The sequence below is a fragment of the Cynoglossus semilaevis genome, chromosome 2 (assembly GCF_000523025.1).
Source record: "Cynoglossus semilaevis isolate Cse_v1.0 chromosome 2, Cse_v1.0, whole genome shotgun sequence".
Taxonomy (NCBI): Eukaryota; Metazoa; Chordata; class Actinopteri; order Pleuronectiformes; family Cynoglossidae; genus Cynoglossus; species Cynoglossus semilaevis.
In genome coordinates, this window is record NC_024308.1 from 15736140 (window position 1) to 15758000 (window position 21861).

The 21861-nt window shown below is 39.2% G+C and overlaps 3 protein-coding genes across 11 annotated transcripts in view; all 3 read right to left on the reverse strand.

Annotated features, from left to right (window-relative positions):
* Positions 1-3377: 3377 nt before the first annotated feature.
* On the reverse strand, positions 3378-10243 carry abhd17ab (abhydrolase domain containing 17A, depalmitoylase b). 6 transcript variants are annotated; one of them, XM_008338619.3, is made up of 6 exons: positions 10105-10243; positions 9081-9412; positions 8068-8438; positions 7589-7783; positions 6582-6761; positions 4538-4763 (listed from the first exon to the last, which is right to left on the reverse strand). In XM_008338619.3, the coding sequence occupies exons 3-6, from the start codon at positions 8430-8432 to the stop codon at positions 4538-4540; spliced, it is 966 nt and encodes a 321-aa protein (XP_008336841.1). In that variant the 5' UTR covers positions 8433-8438; positions 9081-9412; positions 10105-10243. The 6 variants fall into 6 exon arrangements, with proteins under 6 accessions (XP_024909961.1, XP_008336841.1, XP_008336842.1 ...); XM_008338620.3 differs by having other exon boundaries at positions 10134-10239; XM_008338623.3 differs by lacking the exon at positions 9081-9412 and having other exon boundaries at positions 10134-10230.
* Positions 10244-12587: 2344 nt separating this feature from the next.
* Positions 12588-21131, reverse strand: LOC103399987 (AN1-type zinc finger protein 5-like). Its single transcript, XM_025053716.1, has 3 exons — positions 20872-21131; positions 18906-19160; positions 12588-15092 (listed from the first exon to the last, which is right to left on the reverse strand). The coding sequence occupies exons 2-3, from the start codon at positions 19117-19119 to the stop codon at positions 14914-14916; spliced, it is 393 nt and encodes a 130-aa protein (XP_024909484.1). The 5' UTR covers positions 19120-19160; positions 20872-21131; the 3' UTR covers positions 12588-14913.
* A 181-nt stretch (positions 21132-21312) lies between these two features.
* The window catches only part of plin3 (perilipin 3), an 8882-nt gene continuing 8333 nt past the window's right edge, over positions 21313-21861 (reverse strand). For all 4 annotated transcript variants that reach the window (XM_008338625.3, XM_017031357.2, XM_025065497.1 and 1 more), the window contains one exon: positions 21313-21854. In XM_008338625.3, the coding sequence (XP_008336847.1) occupies positions 21717-21854 (138 nt within the window). In that variant the 3' untranslated portion in view covers positions 21313-21716. The remainder of the gene's footprint in view (positions 21855-21861) is intronic.

Sequence of the window (21861 nt, forward strand, 5' to 3'; positions counted from 1 at the left end):
CAAACCAACCTTTAAACCACATGTGTCAAACTCAAGGCCCGGGGCCCAAATGCGGCCCGCAAAGCCATTTTATTTGGCCCGCAGGAGCTTAAAAAGCATTTATTAAAGTCCATGCATCAGAGTTATTAAAAGTTTACACAAAAATGAACAATATTTGTAGCTTGAATAAATAATAATTCATTGTAGAAACATGTATTAGTCTGTTATGGAGTAGTTACATCTAAACCAGTGGTCCCCAACCTTTTTAGTACCAAGGACTGGTCAGCCAGTACCACCCGTTAATACAGACTGCTACCAAAGTGCTGAGCATTGAAGGATTATTTGATTTTCAAAATAGTTGAATAGTTTTAGACTTTATCCTGGATTTTCTTTGAATGAAGTAAATTAGTAAAAAAAAATAAGTACATTTTTTCACTGTGTCCCACAGCGGTCCCGTACCAAATGACCTATGGACTGGTACTGCTGCACAAACCGGGGGTTGGGGACCCCTGATCTGTATTGCTGATGTGGCCCCCTGGTGGAAATGAGTTTGACACCCCTGATTTAAACCTTTGTAATGTCCTTCAAATTACCATTACTTTGGTCAAATATAAGTCAACCTGGTTTGGTCATTTTGTGTTTGGTCAGTATATAATATAAATTGCCAATCAGTTTTGAAACATTTAATTTCCCGAGGGGTTAAATCACTGTATGTCTTTATCAGTTCCAAATGATGGTGACCTGATGAAACATGAAATGTAAGCATAATAAATCCTCATGCTTAACATCATGTGACAGTCCTCCACATCTTGTGTCCTGTTAGGTCCTGGAGCATGACAGAGTGCCTCGATTGTGCAGCATGAGCGGTTAGTTCTGCTATATTAAAGTGCTATTGGGCAAAATATAGTTAGGCCAAAGGTTCGTATCCGGTTTCATCCCGCAGATGATTTGTTGCTGTGCTGTATGTTACTGATACCTCATGGTATAAGACGGTGGAAAATTGTTCCAGGATGTCGGAAATCAGATTCCGATCGGTGTCAAATGAAACCAAGCAGATCTGGTCAGCGATTAATGTATAGAAGGAAATGGGTGTCATGTCAGTAGATTAAAGGACGATTAGGAGCAGTGGGTGAGACTGGGGGGGAACGGGGGAGGGTGTCATTTTAATTAAAAAAACATCTGAAATCCAATGGTTAACTCTTTACTGTATTTGAAACGCTTTGTGCGCTCCATATAAGTGATGGATTTCCTTTGGAAGCCAGTACTTTTTAATAAAATACTTTTTCAATTCGTCATGGTTTAAATAACTTTTTTTGGTTTTGTTTTGCAACATTTTGAACGTTATTTCTGATTCTTTTGTTTTGTGTAAAGATGAGGGCGAGGTGCGATAAACAATTATAATATAAAATAATAAAAATAAAAGGATATGTGCGTTAAAGGATAAGGTATTGGAAGATGCAAATTTAAAAAGAAAAGAGGAAATAGAGCAAGTATAAAAGCTCGCATTGGGGATAAATAAAAACTGTTGCTCAAACTGATTTGAAAAAAAAAAAAATAGAGCGGGTTTTCCATACCTTTATAATGAAAACAACAAATAACCAACAGCCTTTTTGAGAGCCAGGCAGTACCAGCAGCAAAAGTTACACTCTCTGCTATTTTTCCCCACTAGCCCTGCCCTAATTCCTGGAGTTTCTAAAATATTCAAATAGTAATATTTAATACAACAAAAGCTGCTCTGAACTGCTGCATCTGCTGTGCATCTGCCACGCTGACAGTAATGGGGAAAGACTGCCCTCTCAGGGTCTACTACGTCAATTGCACTTAACAGCACGGTTTACTGATTTGACGCTGCATATGAAAAAGAGGACACAGAATGTATAATACTTGTTGATCAAAAATTTAACGGCAATATTGCACTCATACTTCGATTGCTGACATTTGGAGCTGGCAGAAAAATGGGCGCGGGAGAAGAATTTAGGCAATCTGCTTTGATTTAACAGATTGAGAGCACGGCCCGGCAGTAGGTGAAGCCAAGACCTAACTAGAAAGAATTGTTTTAGTAGAGAATTTTCTTGCAGTCTGTGAAATAATTCATTCAAGAATTCTATTTTTATGCTCCATTTGAATCTCTGGATGTCGAAACATAGTGCAGTTTTGTGCTGCTTTTTTGGGGTCTTCATGACCAAACGGTCATTTACTCTTTAGTGTTACCATTTAATTATCCATATCTTCTGTATAAAATTATATTTCAATGTCATGGCTCTAGAACAGACATGGGCAACCTAAGGCCCGGGGGCCGGATGCGGCCCGTTCAGCTTTTTAGTCCGGCCCGCCAAAGTTTTCCAAATTATATTATCATTATACTTCTGCCTTTTCCATGCAATAGCCACGTTTCCCCAATAGATGGCGTAGAAAATGATAAACACATTTAGCATTTTAGCCTTTATGCATGACTTTTACATGTCATTTATCTTAGTTCGCGCCATCCATCTGCTCCTGACCCCTGTTCAAGTTAAGGAAAATTGTCGCCCGCGAATCAAAAAGTTTGCCTACTCTTGATCTACAATGTGATTCTATTTTATCAATTTTTATAACAATAATATAAAATGTTTTCTTTATTATTATTTTATATTATGGATATATTTGTTTATATCTATGTTTTTTAGATGTTTAAATAGGGGGTATTTTTTGGTTTTTAGTTATTTTTAATGGGGAAAATGCAATCTTGATATGAGTGGATCCACATACGAGTGCTGTTGTGGAACGGATTAAACTTGTATCTTAAAGCACCACTGTATATATATTTGCATCCAATCATAAATATTGCAGCGCCCCTAACCACAAAATGATGACACTGCCAGGATCATTCATAGCTCCTCATTATCTCCGGCTTCACACACACACACACACACACACTGCAGCTTCCTACGACCAAACCATTGTCATGGGAACCACATGACTGACAGGCACCCTCAGGGTGCACTCACACCAGGGCTTCCTTGTCCCACTCATATAACCCCAGAGGCGAGCGAGCTAAAGCCCGGTTGCCAACACGAACGTCAGTGACTGTTGTCTATACGGCGTTATAGAGCAAATGTGGTGACAACAACAGCTGCAACAGCTGCTTTCTTCAAAACAATCAGCCCTCTGATCAACACAACGTTGTCGTTACTGTGAGCTGCTTCACTCAGAGACACCACGCAGTATCTGCAGCAGCACCTGACTGTGAGAAACATGCACAGCTGCTTCGGTGCGGAGCGTCTGCACTCACACTAGCCCTAAAATCCGTGCTTTAGGTGGCAAGATCGCGCAAGCCCACGATAATTAACGTCAACACCTTCAATGGCAAAAAATTAGGCAAAATGTGTAAAATAATAATAAAAAAACAAACAAACAAATCAATAAAAAAAACTTTTAATTATTTCTGTGTAGGCTAGTACCAAGTGATCCACAGCCCAGTACTGGTCCCCAACCCAGTGGTTGGAGCCCCTGCCTTAAACAACATGTGAGAAGACACAGGTAGAACCAAGTCAGTGTCACGTTCTGACCACTGTGTAAATCACTTGTGTGTGGGTTTTTAAAATATGTTTATATTGTTGCGTTTAAAATAATTGCTGTAATCATTACTGATTAAAAACATGTAATCACATATAGAGATTTAAAATAACCATCAATATACTCGAAGTATTGGTTTGTATCAGTCCAACATTGGCCAAAATTTCAGGATCACACATCGAAAAAACACCTACATATTGTTTGATCCGATACTTTAATCCAAAGGTTCACAGCAGCTCGCAGCATGCTGAGGGAGAAGAGAAGGTATCGGATTAATACCGGTATCGGCAAATACTCCAAGTCGCAGTATCGGTACTAGACATCCCCAGAAATTGTAAATTAGTGGTTAAGGTTTGCTAAAAAAGAAACTACAGAACCTTTCCAAGGATCTGACTATACTGTAATTCAGCGGTCCCCAACCTTTTTTATACCAAGAACCGGTCGGCCGGTGTCAGCCGCTACTGCGGACCGGTAATACCGCGCCATCGTTGAAGGATCATTAAAACATCTTTTAGACTTTATTCTGTTAGTATGAAGTAAATTCGTAAAACTGAAGTACATTTTTCACTCTGTCCCATTGCGGCCCAGTACCAAATGACCTCCGGACCGGCACCGATCCCCAGTCCGGTTGTTGGGCACCACTGCTGGAAGTGATCTAGGTCTCAATTATATTCCGTTATTGCCTATTGAGTGTCCTGTTAGGTTGCCCTTGTTGCACAGTGAAGGACCTCCACTGTACTTCCTGTCACTTGATACACATTAGCTGCAGTGATACAAATCTCCAGCATTAAAAATAAACAAAACTCTACTTTGTATTCAGTTGCATACTCCAGACATCTATGAACACATGCCCCTGTGACATTAATCCTTTAAAGGCACACTGTGTTCCAGAAACACTTCATGAAAAAAAATACTTCTCACAGGGCTGTGCTTAGAAAAAAACAGTTAAGATGACGGGAGACGTCGGAAAAACCGTTCATTCCCGCGGATGCCCGCGACGCTGTCATGTGTGTTGTGTGCCCAGCTCCTGTTGTATGAAGCGGTGGAGTCGCTCCAGATACTGGCTGTATAACTCAATGTCATTGTGTCCCGCTCCCTCCACCCACAGAGGTTCCACGGCCTTGGGGCAGCGCTCGAACAGCGCCAGGCCATGGGAGAAGTCGATGACTTTATCTTCTGTGCCGTGGATAATTAGCACGGGGGATGGGATTTTAGACACTTTCTCAATACTGAAATAATAAAAAAAAAGAGAGAGAGAGAGAGAGAGAGAGAACATTTGATTTAAGAGACTGTGAAAGTCACCTTACTAGGGATGTGCAAATGGACTCCTGAAGCTCTGGGCTGCGGGAGTTGCACCATCAAATACGTCAGGTTTTACAGTAGGTAATTAAAAATGACGTTTTCTTAACTGTAAATTAAGGATGAAATGACACAATCAGGGTCGGAGGGGTTGAGTTTCAGTTTGGCATGGTGAAAAACTTAATGTATAAGCAAATATATCTACACAAGCTATAGTTATTTAGCCTTTACATAATGGGGTATATTGTATCATAATTCAATATTTCTTTCTTCATTGAAAAAACAGTGTTTATATTAGATTATGCCATTTTATTTATTAATTCCTAAATCCATCCACCCATTTATCTAATGACTAGGTTGCGTGTAAATTTTAAAATCTAGACTTAAATACTTATAAACTACATTGATTAAGGATGAAATATATTTAAAAAAATACTTCTGATATAAAAAAGACTCATAACGAAATCAATAACACTTATGTTTCAATTATGGGGTTTTTTTTTTGCAAAGTGACGCCGATAATAATCTTTCTGATTCAAACCGTGAAGTTTTGCCTATTTTTGCTGCATAGAGACGTGACCCGCTCAGCAGTCTGTGGTCACTACTGTCCTTCTCTCCTCTCCACTGAGTAACAGACACTTCCAGATGAATACAGATATGAACTGTTGGCAAACCTGACAAGCAATTGTACTCTAAAGATCTACAGATTTCCCGGGATCAGCTGTCCTCACCTGAAACTGAGATGAAACCATCACTGAGGCTTTAACTTACAGTATATCCTGCCCCTCGTGTATTACATCACAGAGCAGAGACGTGCAGCGGTGGGAGGCAGGTGAGCAGGAGACTCACCCTGTCTCATAAAACATTGAACAAAAATGTAGGCTGAATTCACAATTCTTAAGGATCTTATGGCGCGCCCTAGCTATGTTTTTGTGTATAAAGAATAGTAATTAGAAGTAAAACACACTACCTACTGGGGTGTCAAACATGGGGTGCACGGGCCAAAATGACCGGCCCACTTGATGAATTTTAAAAATAAAACAATGTTTTGTAAAATTATATTTCATTTTTGTATAAACAAATCTATATATACACACAATATATACCACCTTAATTCTAACTTTAATTAACTATTCAATACTTATTACATTTGTTTAGCATAAGAAAATGATTAACTAAGATGCACTAGCTGGCTGCATGCTATCTTGAGGAGCAGAACAGCTTTACGACAGGTGCAAACCGCCAGGTTAACACAGACAACATTTTTAAGGCCGAAGTTTCAGCTGTCATACAAGGTGTATCCAGGTACCATCGGAAAATTAAGAATCCGACAATTACGGCAGTTTGTGTGTCGTACAGATCAGGAGAAATGAAAAAAATAAAATTAGATTTTTTTTTCCGGCTTTTTTTAAAATCGTAATGCTATGAAAAATTTATGAGAGTAAACCCAAACTATTAGAAGAATAAAGTCAAACGTTTGAGAATAAAGTCAGATCTACTAACAACTTAAATCTTATAAACTAACAATTTTATTCTCAAAAATGTACAACTTTATTCTTGTAAACTTAAACCTCTAGTCTCATAATTTTAAGTTCAGTGTTACACTACTGACAAGCAAATATCAACAATTTAATTTGTTGTTGGTGGTGATTTGATAAATTGATTAATCACATTTTCACCCAAATTTGGTCAAAATAGTAAATAAAATATATCTATATATATAAAATTATGCAGCGATTTAGACGTACTTGGGAAAAGCATCGAAGCAATACGTCTTCCTCGTCTCAGGAAAGGCGACTCTCATTCCAGATGTGAGGGGCGAATGAAGAATGACAGCAGCGCATTCGTACCGTGACGCAAGGTCGATGGTGGGAACAGTTCCGATGCTCTGACCGTACAGGATTATATTTTCTGGGCTGATGCCATACCTGGTTTGAAAACAGAACGAGAAAGAAGATCGTTAGAGTATTTTATTTGATCACATTTAAAAAACAATGCATAGCAAACAAAGACTTGATGGTAATTGACCATCTAATGTGTGATCAATCTTCATTAAGTGTACTCAACTGTAAAAGCATCTTCAATAAGCTATTTATCATATCACCTTGTCCTCAGGAGACTTGATTGATCACCCATTAGCCTTCCAGCAATTTTCTATCGCTCTTTATTTTTCTGTTTTCACACATATCTGAATAGCAGAGGTAAAAGTAACGAGTTACATTTACTCAAGTTACTGTAATTGAGTTCTTTTTGTGAGTAATTTGTAATTTTTAAGTCATTTCGGGAATAGGTCATTTTACTTTTACTTAAGTACATTTTAACTCAAGTATTTCACATTACTACGTTTGAAAAGATACCTGTTACTTAGTGAAAAATTAAATGCGGCAAAAACAATCCGCGTTAACTGAAAGAAAATTACGCGAGCGTGCGTGAGCGGATTTCCCTCTATTTTAATGTATCTGGAGAACGTTGACTAAGAGACATGTTGGTTAAAAACAACGAGTTGCACATTGGATGTATGGGGTCATCTTTTTTTATTCAAGTAATTTAAAGTAACTTTTACTCAAAGTAGTAAATTCTGTTACTTTTATGGGAGTAGATTTTTAAATGGGTGCTTTTACTTTTATTTGTGTGGAATTTAAGCAAAGTAAAGATACTTTTACTTAGTTACATTTTTCAGCACTTCTTCCACCTGTGCTGAATAGTGTGCAATTTTCCTCACAAAGACATTTGTTTGCTATAAATAAAGACATACCGTGTTCGCAGGGCATGCCAAGCAGCATCAATGTCTGCATACAGGTTCTTCTCTGAGGGTTTGCCAGTGCTAACGCCGTAGCCTGAGTAGTCATAGGAGAAGATGTTGCATTTGATGCGAGTGCCAAGGCCAATGTAGAAACTGCACATCTGACCCAGGTCGACAGCATTGCCGTGAGAGAAAAGCACTGTAAATCTACGGATACACAAGATGGAAGCAGATAAGAGGATAGGTCAGAGACAGAGGTTGAAAAGGAAACCCATAACACTAAAATGAATGAGCGTATCTGGATTTACAAGGTTAACCAAACTCTGCTAAACTGTGAGGCATTGGCAATGTAGGTAGGAACAATACAAGTACTCCAAATTTTAGATCGGGTCTGGTTCTTTTTTTTTTCATACAAATTTACAAAGATTCTCTATCCAGCTAGACAAATGTCAAGCTGGATGAGGTGATGAAACAATTCCAAATTAACCTACCTGGCATCTGGGATACAGCGAATGTACATACAGCCAACTCTGTTCCCCCTACTGGAACGTGTGAGGAACACCTCCATCATGTCTAGTTCTCTCTGCGAGTATTGGAATTCTGCTCGGTCCGTCAGGTGGAGCTTCCATCTTCCATCCATGGAGCCAGTTCCTCCACTCCCGGACATTAACGGCCCACCACATGCCCACGGACTCGGTGCCACTGTTGTCACAGGTGAAGCAGGGCCTGCATCCGGGTCATGGAGGAAGGTGTATGTGGGCTCGGGGGGTAAGAAGGCTAGCTTGGATGCAATGCGACTGGGGCAGGGAGGGCAGCAGAAGAGGCAGCAGAGCTCACTGAGAGAGAGGCTGTTCATCGCTTACTGTGCAGGAGCAAGACAAGAGGATCATTGTACTGATGCATTCACATCATCACACTGGTACTGAAACATCTACATTGTACAATGTAGATGTTAGCAACGATACAATGTCACATGTATGCGAAGCGATGAATGATGATGAAAATGCAAGTGCTCACGACAATTGGGGTAATTTAAGTATTTATTCTCAGCAAAATGGGAAATTCAAGTATAAATTACATTAGAAGAAAAAAAATAAGGACAGAATATAGAATACTGAATATATTTCCAACCAATTATTGTGCTACACTGCCACTATAGAAACCTGATAGATTGATAAATAACAATTAGCCTACTTTAGATTGCGGATTTTAACTTTAAACTCTTTTTGGTCAGCTTAGTTGACAGTTCGAAAGAAGTTTGAAAGAAAAACGGAATGTTCTGCATGACAACAAACATCGCGAGAAGTAGTGCTTTGGTGCTAAACACTGTTATGAACATATTCCCGTATTAATGACAATATACAGTCTCACCTTTAGATGTCACTAATTCCTATTCACCGGACGAGCATTCATTTATCGATTCCTATTACATCTTGTTTCTATAATTAACCTACTGTCCTAAACTTAACTTTTGTATTCGTAAACACATGCATAAACAACTTACCTGTTAGATGGAAACAACAAAGCCTCGAAGTTCAAAAAGTAAAAAAACGAACAAAACAAAATAACTATAAACTATGACCAAATTCAAAGACAGGATACAGTTGGAGTGCTCAGTCAGCAGCAGCAGCCGCAGCAGGAAGAGGCGCAGCTGACAGAGGGAAGTGTTATTCACTGAGTATCTGCTGCGGTTTCCCTGTGGCGACTAAAGTCCTTATTACATCCATTTTGCTTCCTCTAGTGTTCAACACAAAAAAGTCAAGGAGATTTTTAAAAAACGCTGACGGCTCTCATCGGTATTTCCCCTTTCAGGAACTGGTGTTGACGAGGACGAGGCTAAAAACACAGACACACAAGTTTGCACTTTTTTTTGACAGATATGTGATATTTCAGCAGCTATAGCTATTGAATCTGCTCCTTAGTTGACATGAAAACGCTGCAGGACAGCAACAAAGACCGTTTTTCCACGTCACATGACATCCATACGGTGTATTTATTTTCAATACCTGAAGAGAAAATAGTGGTGCCGATAAAGGTCTTGTGTTTAGACCTTTCTTGAGGCAGTTCGCCCTTTTATCTTTTTAACTTGTAGTTTTTCTGCCAAACGCGCGGAAAAGTGAGCTCATCAAAGTACACTGGTTGTTGTGGCAACTACGGTAGAGAATTTCATCTGCCTTTTGAACGTCGTCTCCTAATTGTTCACATCCAAAGGTTTTCACACATATGTAGCTATTTTCGTAACAAAACAATAGAAAAGTAGAGACCTTTCAATACCCTCCCAAAAATACAACCGTGGGTTGTTTTTTGGGGGGTTGTTAAAGTTTATCTTGCGCTCTCGAAACGTTCGTTTACGTTTCGTTCGAAAGATAAATAATACGACGAATACTTTCAAGCAGACGTTGAAAAAATAGTTTAACCGTAAAAGTTTCAAATTTGGACGATAAGTTCTACTTTAAATAACTTTAAACTTGAAAGTAGCAACACGAAACATGAGACTTAATGAGAAAACAGTATTCATTTACGGTCACCTGTCGTAAAACAGCATGAAAACTCTGACCTCAGTGAATCCCCCTGACTTTCTGTCATGTATCCACGTCTGTAAATTGTTTTCCAGCCTCCCCGCTGATCTAATCCCAATCCGGAAGCACCAGCAGACAAATTGTCACGTGACAAGTTTCTATTGGATAATTTAAGGGGACTTTGTGTCACTCTGTGTGACGTCATGGCTAAAAGTCCCGTTTTATTTATTTGTTTTGACGACATTTTTTTTTTGCCTCAGTAGTACACACAGTATAGGTATTTTAATCGTGTTTTAACTCACTGTACTAATTGAAAGAGGCCTTAAATACTTCACTTTCACAAGCGACATTATCTTAACTTTATCTTTAACAATCCTTAACACTTATTTCGTACATGAAGCCCTAATACAATGGTTTTTCCACATACACTATATTTCTTCTTCTTTTTTTAAAAAAAAAAAGACTGTAACCCTAGTAAAGAAGACGAAAAAAAAAGACTGTAACCCTAGTAAAGAAGTATGAAAAGTACACCAGTTCATGACCACTGATGAGGAAAAGTCACAAACTTTTGGGAAGAAAATATGACCAGTACTTTGGTCAACACAAAAACTGAAACCATAACATAGGAAGGTTACACATTGATATTATAGCAAGGATTTAAATGTTTTATAAACAGATTTTCTTTTAAAACAGTTGTAGTTTAGATTCTGAGACTGAGAACACGAAACCTCATTAAATATGGTCACCTGCCTGACTTCAGTGTCACCTGTAACCTTAACCGTCACGTCCTTTTCCAGAGACACATAAAGAACTACCAGGAATTCTTATATGCTGCCATTCTGAGTGTTGTTATTTTTTAAACTGCACTCATTTTGACAAATCACCTCAGAGAATATAGCAGCTTTCAAGTTTTAATGTCACTGAAACATTGACTTTTTTGGTATAACGTCAGAATGTCAGCTTCGAACTAGAGCAGTATATACTGTATGTTGGAGGGACAGAGTTTTTCTGGACAGACATTTCAGGGGCTGGGCACTCAAATAAAATTAAATACATAGCACAACTTTGTGTAATGAAAAATGCATACAGCACGATTGTCAAACTCATTTTAGTTCGGTAGCCACATACAGTCTGGTTAGATGTCAAGTGGGCCGGGCCAGTAGAGTCATAACATAATTACCTATAAATAGCAAATAATTTCAAGTATATTAGAAAAATCTTTACATTTAATGAAACATATTTTGACAAAACATCACAACCATGAATTGTTTGTGCAACTTTTTCACTTTCAAAATTCATCTAGCGGGCCGGATTGGACCAATCAGCAGGCCCTTTTTTGGTCCGCGGGCCATATCTTTGACACCCCTGATACAGAGTCATATACAGTGGGGATTATTTAGAGTTACTTAAGTCTCAGTTTGAAATCCAGTCATGACGGGAGTGGATGATTATTGATTATATATAATTATTGAAAGGTTAGAAATATGTGTTGGACATAACTTAATACCTCTAAAAAACATTTTGAAAAATAAAAAAACAGAAAAATATATTTATAAAACCATGCCTTCAGGCAACTCTTCCACACCAAGTGAATTGAGACCAAAATCCCCACCCAGACTGCTGTGGCATCAAACATTTCTGATGTGTTGGTGTGATGAGCTCTAATAAAAAATGCATGTGAGAAAGAGTTAGTATTCACAGCATTACTTCAACAGGTCAATGAGGAAGAGCTCGGTAAGTTTGATCTTAACATCACACATCCCGTACCAAGATATTTGATCTGATCACTTCATCGTTGATCAATTAATTAATGGTATTATTTAGTAAATACGCTTAGTCGTCAGTGTCAGAAAAGTCAATAAAATACACAACACAAGTGTAATTTAAAATAAACTTTGTGATTTTATTGTTTTATACTTGCTCTTACACATATGATCCTAAATCTTTAAAGGAAAAAAAAAAAGATCTGTTGATGTATCTGGGGGACTAGAGGGGACAAGAAATACAGCTGTGTGAACAATGTAGATTTTATTTTTTTTTTCTCCTTCAAGCACACATTTTTAAGAAAATGATCACTCTTTTATCATCACTCCTGGAGTTAGACTCATGACACTGAGGTTCATCGCTATGATCATCACGATTAAAGGAATTCATATACTGTACGCAGCCATACAAGCTTCATTACTTGGGTTGAGTTGCCCTATAACCTGGTGCCAAGTCCTTCCTCACAGACAGTCATGTTATCAATAAAAACCAACAAAAGTGACATGTGGAAACCTGGGCCTTAACAAAATCAGAGCCTTGTCATAGATAAGTGACATCACAGCTTGTGGACAGGAGAAGCAGATAAGAAAAAAAAAAAAAAACCCTGGTGCCTGAACATTCAGACTAATAACGGCCGCTGAGGATGAAAAGTTAACACAGGAGAAGCAGATAAGAAAAAACAAAAACAAAACCCCGGTGCCTGACTGACATTTTTTTCTGCTTTTGCTAAAAAAAAAAAAAAAAACAAAAAAGGTTGAAAATCACCATTGTTTTCAGAAACAAGTTAAAATATGAGAGCCGCTCTCACAACACAGTCCGACCCCTGTGAATGACAACCGTGGTCACTGGATATAAATGTCACTCCACTTTAGCTCAGTTTGACTAGTACACCTGTGGTAAATCAGAGTTAGGGGGGTTTCAAAGTTAATTCACACTCCTGGGTTCAACATGATAATCTGTTTATACAAGAATCTGTGTACCAAAACCATTCACTTCTTTACAACATATACCCACACACACACACACACACACACAACTGAATCCCTCTGACTTCAAATTTAACAATAAAAAAAAAGGCTTTGATAATCAAAAGGACCCTCAGTAATGTGTCTACATTTTACATGAAACTTTGTAATTTTCAGTTAGGTTGCTATGCTATTAATAGAATTATGCACTGTCGGCAGGGTTAATAAATCTTATATGGGGGCGAGTTAATAATCAGGCCAAGTAATATTTGAAAGAGAGGGGGAAAAAATAAAACACAAGTTAACCATAAGATTTTGACAAAAAAAAAGGGGCAGATGATTATAAAGAAATTTCAGGAAAATAAAAAGAAAAATGTGGCCATCCAGACATTCATTTTTTTTTGGAAAATTGATAAGCACTGTTATACACATGGTTCTAGTCTTTTACCGTATGTCCCCACATTACCTGGCAGAAATCTACAATAAAATTATACTATATGAAAAGGAGCAATATGCTATTTACATTTGGAAGAAAACACTGTAGAGTCCTGTTAACTTAACCTTGAGGTTTGAGCCATGCATTGTGCTACTGCTGTGAGGCTTTAAAAAAAACAACAAAAAAAACCCAAAACATTCCAGCTTCATTTGACAATCGGTACAGGAAGAAAATCGGTCTGCACACATGCACGTGGGATCGGACTTCCTGGAAGAAGCTTACCACAAGAAGCGGCCCTCAAGTCCAGTGCTCCTCCGATCTGGAGCACAAACTTAAAGGAAAAGAAAGAAAGAAAAGGAAAAACTACAGCACACGGCTGTGTAGCTTCGAGACAGTCTTACGTTAGCCGGCTGATCGCAACTCCGACCCAGTTCAGTTCAGCACATTGCAGTGGTCTGCTGGTGGTTAGAGAAACACAGAGCTTCACGTGGGTCTCTCTTTAGAACAGAAAAATGCATTTAGAGAGATGTCAACTTGATCGAACAACTCCTCCTCTCGCAAAGGCTAAATAGAAACTCTTAAAACGACCAAGACGGCGGAACAAAACTGAGCACGTGCGGCACACGGTCTTGTGCTCTACAGCCGACACACAGTTGTGCTTACTTCCAAAAGTGTTTACGCGACGTCATAATTGCATCTGCCTATTATTGGACTCCTATCAGTAATGCCAGAGCTTGTATATCTTTTAAAGGTTACGCAATCGTGATGAAATTACCTAAGTATAATCGAAAAGTTCAAATGCAAATCTCAACCGATCTGCCGACACATGCTGCCGATCCTCCAGCACAGACCAACCAAACCATAAAATAAATAGAATGCAATCACACAATTCAAGCTAACCACAATATATTAATATAGATCTTATAATGTCATACACTCATTAAAAACCAAAAGGAATAAAATAATAAAAAAAAGACATATTAAAAAAAAAAAGCTAATTTTCAAGATTTTCATGTGTTGAGCCATAGAACAACGGTTTCGCGGAGGTAATGGAGAAAATGCCAATTTACGACGTTTGCTTTAAGATTTAGATTTCTAAAGCTCACTGATTTACGGGAGCTAGCGGTCAGATTTTAAAGACCATCTACACCGACCTCAGAGGGGACGCAGCCCAGCTTGGGTTCATCTCCTCAGACTTCATCCCCCGTCTCATTTCAGCCACCACTCCTACAGGGACCCTATTAGTAAAAACACAACAGCCCCAATAGAGAAAAAATAAAATACTGGGAGATTGAAAAGAACAGCCTCTCTTTTAAGATGCATACCTAAGAGGTCGCAAAACCCCACAACTCGCCATCAGATTCACACTCTCACACACACACACACACACACACACAAGGCCTCCCTGCCAACACCATTCACACTCGCACGCAATTTGGTTCAGCCGGTCATGAGCAGAAAGAAAGGGAGAGCCTAGTACGGGAAGTGTCAGGACGGCGACTGCGACCTCCCCTGCCCCCCCCCCGACCCGCCCGTCAACATCTACCATGATCAAATGAAGCCATGACATCAGGTGTTTTCATTCAAGTCGCCATTGTTCAAAATCTGCAAGGAATCTTTTTTTTGTTTTCTTTCCCCCGTTGCGATTTTTCTTCATAACTTCTGAATTTTCTCAGCCACGACGATGGGGTTTTCCTTGCGTATGCGGGCCGCCGCTGCACTCCGGTAATCGTAGGGACAGTCGTGTTTGTCAGAATAGCGGTGGATGGCACAGAACAGGTTGCCGCAGCGGCAGTCGAAGCCTTCGGTTGAAAAGAGAGCGACATGGTGAATTAGTTGGTGTTGTTACGACGACAGCACAGCCACGATCTCAGGAAGTTAATTTATATATATATATATATATAAAAGAACAAAATGTAATGCTTGCATACAAATATTGAACACTTAGAAGCTAACTACCTAGGGTCTGTAGGGTCTTCTAAAGCCACCATTGACGTATTGGCCTGTGTTATGGAGGGGGGACACCTACTGCCCACTTAACCTCATGACGGCGGCGGCTGGTCCAGTTAAACTGCGGCCTTTAAAGTGAACGAATGTAGCTTCATAGGATTAACCAAGCCTAACAACACATCTGTAGGTATAGACTCTCTGGGTGGAATGAGCATCAATCACCGCCTGGAGAATCTCTGTCCCCCTCCTCTTCCCCTTGCCTTCTTTCTCATTCCCTCTCCTCTCTGCTCCTCATCAGCTGTATCGACCAGCGCTTTGGGCCCCTGGTAATTAAAAGGCATTGATCAGCCTCCGCCGCAGGATGTCAGGATGTGAACACACAGCACAGCAGGCTGGGACCCTATGACAGAACAGGTGTCTATGCACAAGGGTGAATGCATCTGCATTTGATTAAAATATAGACATAGGTAAATGCTATGCCACACCAACGTTAATGTTCAGAATGGATCTTCCAATTGGTTTTTCTGTTTGACATTTCCTGCCCTGTTTAGTCGTCTTTAGCCCGGCCTGTACGGTTCCCCTCTGGTTCATCTGTATTCTTTGCAGCAAATCTTTTTAAGTTACATATCAGCGTCCCAATTCCACACTCATGAATCTGCATGAGGCACTAATGTGCCTCCACTAAGGTTCTGAGAAATGACCATGTGGGTAAATTACCATGCTTTGTTATTTAATGAGAGCAGGATGAGGGAGGGGAAAAACAAAACAAAAAAACAACTGCTGATTGATCAAGGAACATACACAAACGCTGAAGCTCATTTTACCCAAAGACACACAAACACACCGTGGTCTTTACACACATTCTTTTATTCCGTCTGAGTGAACACAGTAAATCTAAGTGCTGCTAGATTGCTGGCCCTGCACATTTCTCCTAACGTGGAGCGAAAGAGAGTCAGCTCATCAAACTGGGAGTCATGCTCGCCCTGAATGAGGACCAGCACAACACTATAAATACACTGCTGACTCTTCACTCAGTGTGGCACACTGACTGAGTGACACACTGAAGGCCACACACGGCCGACACAGCCCCCAACACTTACTGCACAAATAGCTGCATGAAAATATTTCTCTAATTCCTGGCAGTGTCCACAGTGTAGGTCTTTCTTCTTGTGCTGTGATAAACGTCGGTGGCCTTTCATCTGATGTTTGTGACTGAGTAACGCTCGTCTGAGAGCCCATCTTCCCCCGCCTCTGTCCCTCATAAATCGCATGAAATACCCAGTACGGCCCTCTTTCCTCCATTAACCCTCCCCAGTTTCTTCCACCCAGTCCATCCCCCTCCCCATTCTCTTCCTCCTGAACGAGTGATCAATTAAGGCGCTGTCCAGCACTGGATGCGAGTCAGCACTTTCCCGGCTCCTCCTATGCCCTCACTTTGTCATTTTTCTCTTCTTTTTGGCCGTCGTGCCAGGCTCTGTCAACAGAGAGCCAGGGAGAGAACACAGCAGCCCAGAGGTGATGGGGGGAAATAGTGAGCATTTGTTATTTTCAAGATGAGAAACTGTCTGTACAGGTGTGACTGCTCGGGTGTCAAAATGTGCCGGGAGGAATGCATCCTACTGAAGAAGATCCTTGACAGGAAGTTTACACTCAGCTAAATTTAGAGGAAGTGAAACCAGACAGAAAATAGAGAGAGGTGTGGAGTTAAACTACTTGTAGAACTTCCCCTACACATTGTGTAGCAGCGTACATTGACCACAACAGACAGAGACACTGAGTCAGTAACTGAGTAAACACCATGACCAACGGAGTCTTGGTGTAAACACAAACACCAGTGAATACAAATGTCTTAGGCCACGTCCAAGTTAAACAAAAGTGGAATTCCGTGATTTAGTTCTCTGTACGTTTTCTTAGCAGTAACAATACGGTGGATTTGACCTATAAAACAAAACCAGGACATAAATACTCAACTGTCCATCTGCATCAAAGACAGAATTCAGGACAGATGGAGTACCATCTGGAGCAGCATCAACAGAGGCGCTGAATCAAGACACCAAGTATCAGCTACCTTGCTGGTCGGATTAAACACCCTACTGGGCCGGTCCTGGGCCGCGGGCCGTATGTTTGACACACTCGTCTATAAAGTGTTGCGTGTTTGCAGTACAAAGCAGGGGCCAGACAAGTCATAGGCAAGCAGTGTTTTGACGTGAATAAAATGTTTGGAATTGGGAGAGAATGTTGCATTAAAAAAAACAAAAAAAAACAACATCTTTTGCCCTAATGGAAATAAAATGCATTACGTCTCAGCACCATATGCCCAGCTGTTGACACAATGTCAACAGCTGGATAATCAATTAAGGGTAACATTGCATTATTCATGCCATCACAACAGCAATACAACAGATGATCACTGGCCACGAGGCATTTGTTACACAACCCAACTATCAACTATGACATTTTTTTTCACGTAAACTTGACTAAACAATAATATATTGTGCTTGATAGAAGAAGACCCAAGACTATCTATCCTATATTATATTACGTATGTATAGCAGCTCCTAGTAATAACGGTCGTATAAACATGGTTGACACCCCATACACTAACATATCTGCCAGAACTGCCTATGAATTATTTCATTACTCAACTATTTATACTGTTCATATATTTAAACTATTTATATACCTGTCCACATAACATCCTTTTAATTACACTAGTTAGCATAAATATACATATACATACCATAGAGATAATGTGGTATACACAGTGTACGTATATACTGTATATATGCATATGCATATATACAGTATATATATATACATATATGTGTATATATATGTGTATATATATATACATATACATACCATAGAGATGATGTGGTATACACAGTGTACGTATATGCATATATATGTGTATATATATGTGTATATATATACGTGTGTGTATATATATCTATATATCTATACGTGTGTGTGTATATATATCTATATATCTATACGTGTGTGTGTATATATATATATATAATATCTACTAATATCAGATTAGCATACACTGTTTAGGTTTCCCATTTTCATTGACAGTGTGCTGCTACTCATGTATTTTACCTATTCATGTGTTTTTTTTTACTGTTGTTTTTGGTGCTGTACTGCTGCTGGAGCCCAAATTTCCCAAAGGGAACTCCCGAAGGATTAATAAAGTGCTATCTATACATCTATCTATCTATTTAGAAACAGAAAAGTTAGAAACAGAAAAGTATCAACATTTCAACAGATTTATTTACAAATGAGTAGCGAGTTGCTGCTGGTCTGCTTCCGGGATTTGGCTTTGAGTTATGGATGGCTTCTTGAGTTGTTTTGTACAGTCTATTGGTCACGTCCCCAGTGCGTCACACCCTTCTGATCCCGATTCAACATGACTGGTCATGGTTACATGGTGCAGAATTGTAACTGTGATGCTACCTATAATGCTAATAAAGACGAGGAAATGGTTGTATCAATAACCTGCAATCACACCCTTTACAGTACACAGAACAAAGCTTAACAGCGGCATAATAATCCTGCTATGAAGAGACTGTCGAAAAAGGACTGATGTCATCGCCCTGCCCCCTAAGTTTCTAAAGCAATATAGGCAGAAACTACACACTCTAACATCACCTTTAGGTCATTTTTGCCCACACATCTCTGTATGTTCTTTGTACCCGCATCCAGCTTCCCCCCCCCACCCAGCAGTTGAATCCCTTCCATCTTCTTACCCTTCTCTCCTGGGGGGCTTGTTCGCCCCCCTCCTTGTTGTCTCTGCAGGTGTTCCTTATAGCAGACTGAGCACATGCCATTGGTGCGGGGGTTACCATAGAAACCGCATCCCATAGTGCAAAGCATCGGTACCTGCGTCTGATTGGTCTCCTGAGCCATATTCTGACTGAAGGGGTAAGGGGGGGTGGGAGAGGATGGTCCTGAAAATGGGATCGTAAAGTTAATCCAATATAAAAAGTTATTGTTGTTCAATTGCCCCGTTTTTTATGACTATTTGAGCATGAGAGGAGAGTCAGGTGAAAAATATACAGAACATAACATGTAATAGCCAAGTTGTTATCCTTGACCTTATCTGTTGGCGAGCAGCATTAATCAAACAAGCAAGGGATGTGTTATGATGACTCTAAAAAGTTTCTTCACAGAAAACTTTGTGGTGGTCAACTTGGTGATATTTTACTGGACCCTGGCCTCCAGAACCTTCCTTTAGTGTTGCCAGTTATTGATGATATATATTTTTAAGGCTTCATTATGTATTATAATATAAAGCAGAGTTGGTATCAGTGCTCCAGGCTGTCTTTGCCTCTTTACTGTGCTCTAATGCTACTGTAAAGCCTTAAAGCCTACACACTTCACTTGCTACAAATATTTTCAAGCTTAACTGCTTCAAGTTTCACAACCTAACCTACTCCTTTGGGAAGAGTAATACTAACAACTAAAACCGGGGTTAATAATCTTTTTAGCTTTGACATTGTTTGACAATTAACTGACAACTAAGAAGTTTTAAATTGCTTTGACATTAACTGACAACTAAGAAGTTTTAAATTCTTCACCAATGCTATTTCACAGAGAGCACGGATTGTTTTCACATTGGACTTTTTGATACGTTTAATAAAGCCACTGGGGATATTTTTTTTCTCTAAATATCTTTCGTTTTCGTTAAGTATTTGTAACAAACAACATTCGTTTCAATTTAGCCTCTCAAGCTAGGAAGCTAAAATGGCACCGTTTTTATAAACCTCTACGAAGCTAATTAGCTTGTTCTTTATGAAAACCTATCGATTTTGGAAAATGTATTGTTATGTTGTTATGTTGCAAAATAATTGGGCATTACTAATTTCTTATTTAATTCTTAATTACGATTAATAATTAATACAACTGGTCGACAAAAATGTCCCATTCTTTCCACGAGGAAAGTAAATGTGTGTCAGTTGTATTACTATTATTATATATTTATAATAAAGGTAAAAGAAAAAAAAACATTTACCAGTCACTGGAATTCGTGTAAAAAACAACTTGTTGTCTGTTTTGTTTTGGGGTTTTTTTTTGTTGTTGTTGTTTTAAAGCTTGCTCTGCTGCTTTTCAGCTTTCTTCCACGGCGCAGCCTTTTTTGTTTAGAGAAAAGTTACCAGAACACCACCAACAAAAAGTCTAAAGACATCTGCATAAAAATAATAACTTGGCCTCAACCATAAATTCAAGTTGTATCACTTATTTGGCTACAATTTATAAAGTGATTGTCTACAGTTTGGGTTCGTCTGCAGCAGAAAACAATTGTCTCTCGCTGCTGAACGCAAATACTGTAACATTAGCAAACAGCCCAGCTGGACGGTTTTGTTTGTCTGACACCACCAACGAATAGGACAAAACAAGGACAAACTAGATCGGTGTCTTATCAGTGCGAGGAAAACAACATAAACCAACAATTAGGCTTATTTTGTGACAAAATCACAAATCGCTGTCTCTTCGATCGAATAAAAAGCTACTGTTAGCAGCTAACGTTAGCAGAGCCGCTAGCATTATCATCTTAAACCAACAGTCTCCCCAGCAGTGTCCTGTCCACGCACTGGCGGCTTTTAAACCGGTCATCTAGCCATGAGAACGATATTTATAAATAGACAGTGACTACTTTACCTGGGAGTCAAGGTACCGGTGGCTGTCGACGATCCTGGACTTTAAATTTGGACAAGTTGTGTCCTCGGCAGACAGCGGCCTTTAACACAGCTTTTAGCTCCCGATACTGGAAACAACGAGCATGACGTCATTTCTAGCAACGAGTCAGACAGACTATCACATCTCCCCCTCTCACACATATTCACACCCTCTATCTCTCTCTCACACACACATACAAAAAGCTCAAATAAAAGCAGCAATAAAATCCTTTTTTTCTGCCAATACTTTCAGTCTAAAGCAGTCTTCAATTCTTTTCTGACAGACTCCAAAACTGATGGGGCAGAGAGCCGCTACTACTATGTATATTGTATGTGTGACCTTTGTGACCCAAAAATCACCTGAACACCTTATGTTTCTTTAATTTGATTATTATAGCAATGATGAAAAGACCAAGAAGACACATAACACTTGATGTACATTTATTGATAAAACGGTTATTGACTATTTTCATGAACATTTAAGATGGACAGTCAACACTGGACGGTTAGCAGATTCAAATTGAATGCAATTAAAACTAACTGATAATCTGATCACATAACTCGAGATGGAAGGAGGAAATGTGATAAATTAAAAAAGAACCTGGAAATGACTTTCTTTAAATTGTTAAAATCATGCTAAATGCTAATTCATATTTGATTTGACATGAAACACGTTTTCCTTTACATTCAAAAAGAGAAAAAAAAAACAGAAATTGTTTGCAGTGCCATCAGCTGTAATTTAACAACAAAACATGTAGTTCATTGGATGATATATTAAACCATAGTCTTCTATCACTGCAGTGATTATTCACTCAGGGTATAAAAAGTCTACTTTGCTCCATCATGCTCCAGCATCACCGATTCTTCTGTCTTCTCTTTGATTTGAGGGAAGAAGGGTCCTACCAGCCAGTTCAGCGGCGTATTGTTTAGCAGATACTCGACCACGCCATCAAGAGACTGCTGAATCTGAGTG

Bases quoted from the DNA above. Each gene is read 5' to 3' on its own strand.
- abhd17ab (XM_025054193.1), bottom strand. From the start codon at position 8,432: ATGAACAGCCTCTCTCTCAGTGAGCTCTGCTGCCTCTTCTGCTGCCCT. The intron at 7,784-8,067 runs GTAGGTTAATTT...GTGTATCCGTAG, and splicing joins CGCTGTATCCCAGATGCCAG to ATTTACAGTGCTTTTCTCTC. The intron at 4,764-6,581 runs GTACGTCTAAAT...TTATTATTTCAG, and splicing joins TGCTTCGATGCTTTTCCCAA to TATTGAGAAAGTGTCTAAAA.
- LOC103399987 (XM_025053716.1), bottom strand. From the start codon at position 19,119: ATGGCTCAGGAGACCAATCAGACGCAGGTACCGATGCTTTGCACTATG. The intron at 15,093-18,905 runs GTACAAAGAACA...AACACCAACTAA, and splicing joins GGGGGGGAAGCTGGATGCGG to TTCACCATGTCGCTCTCTTT.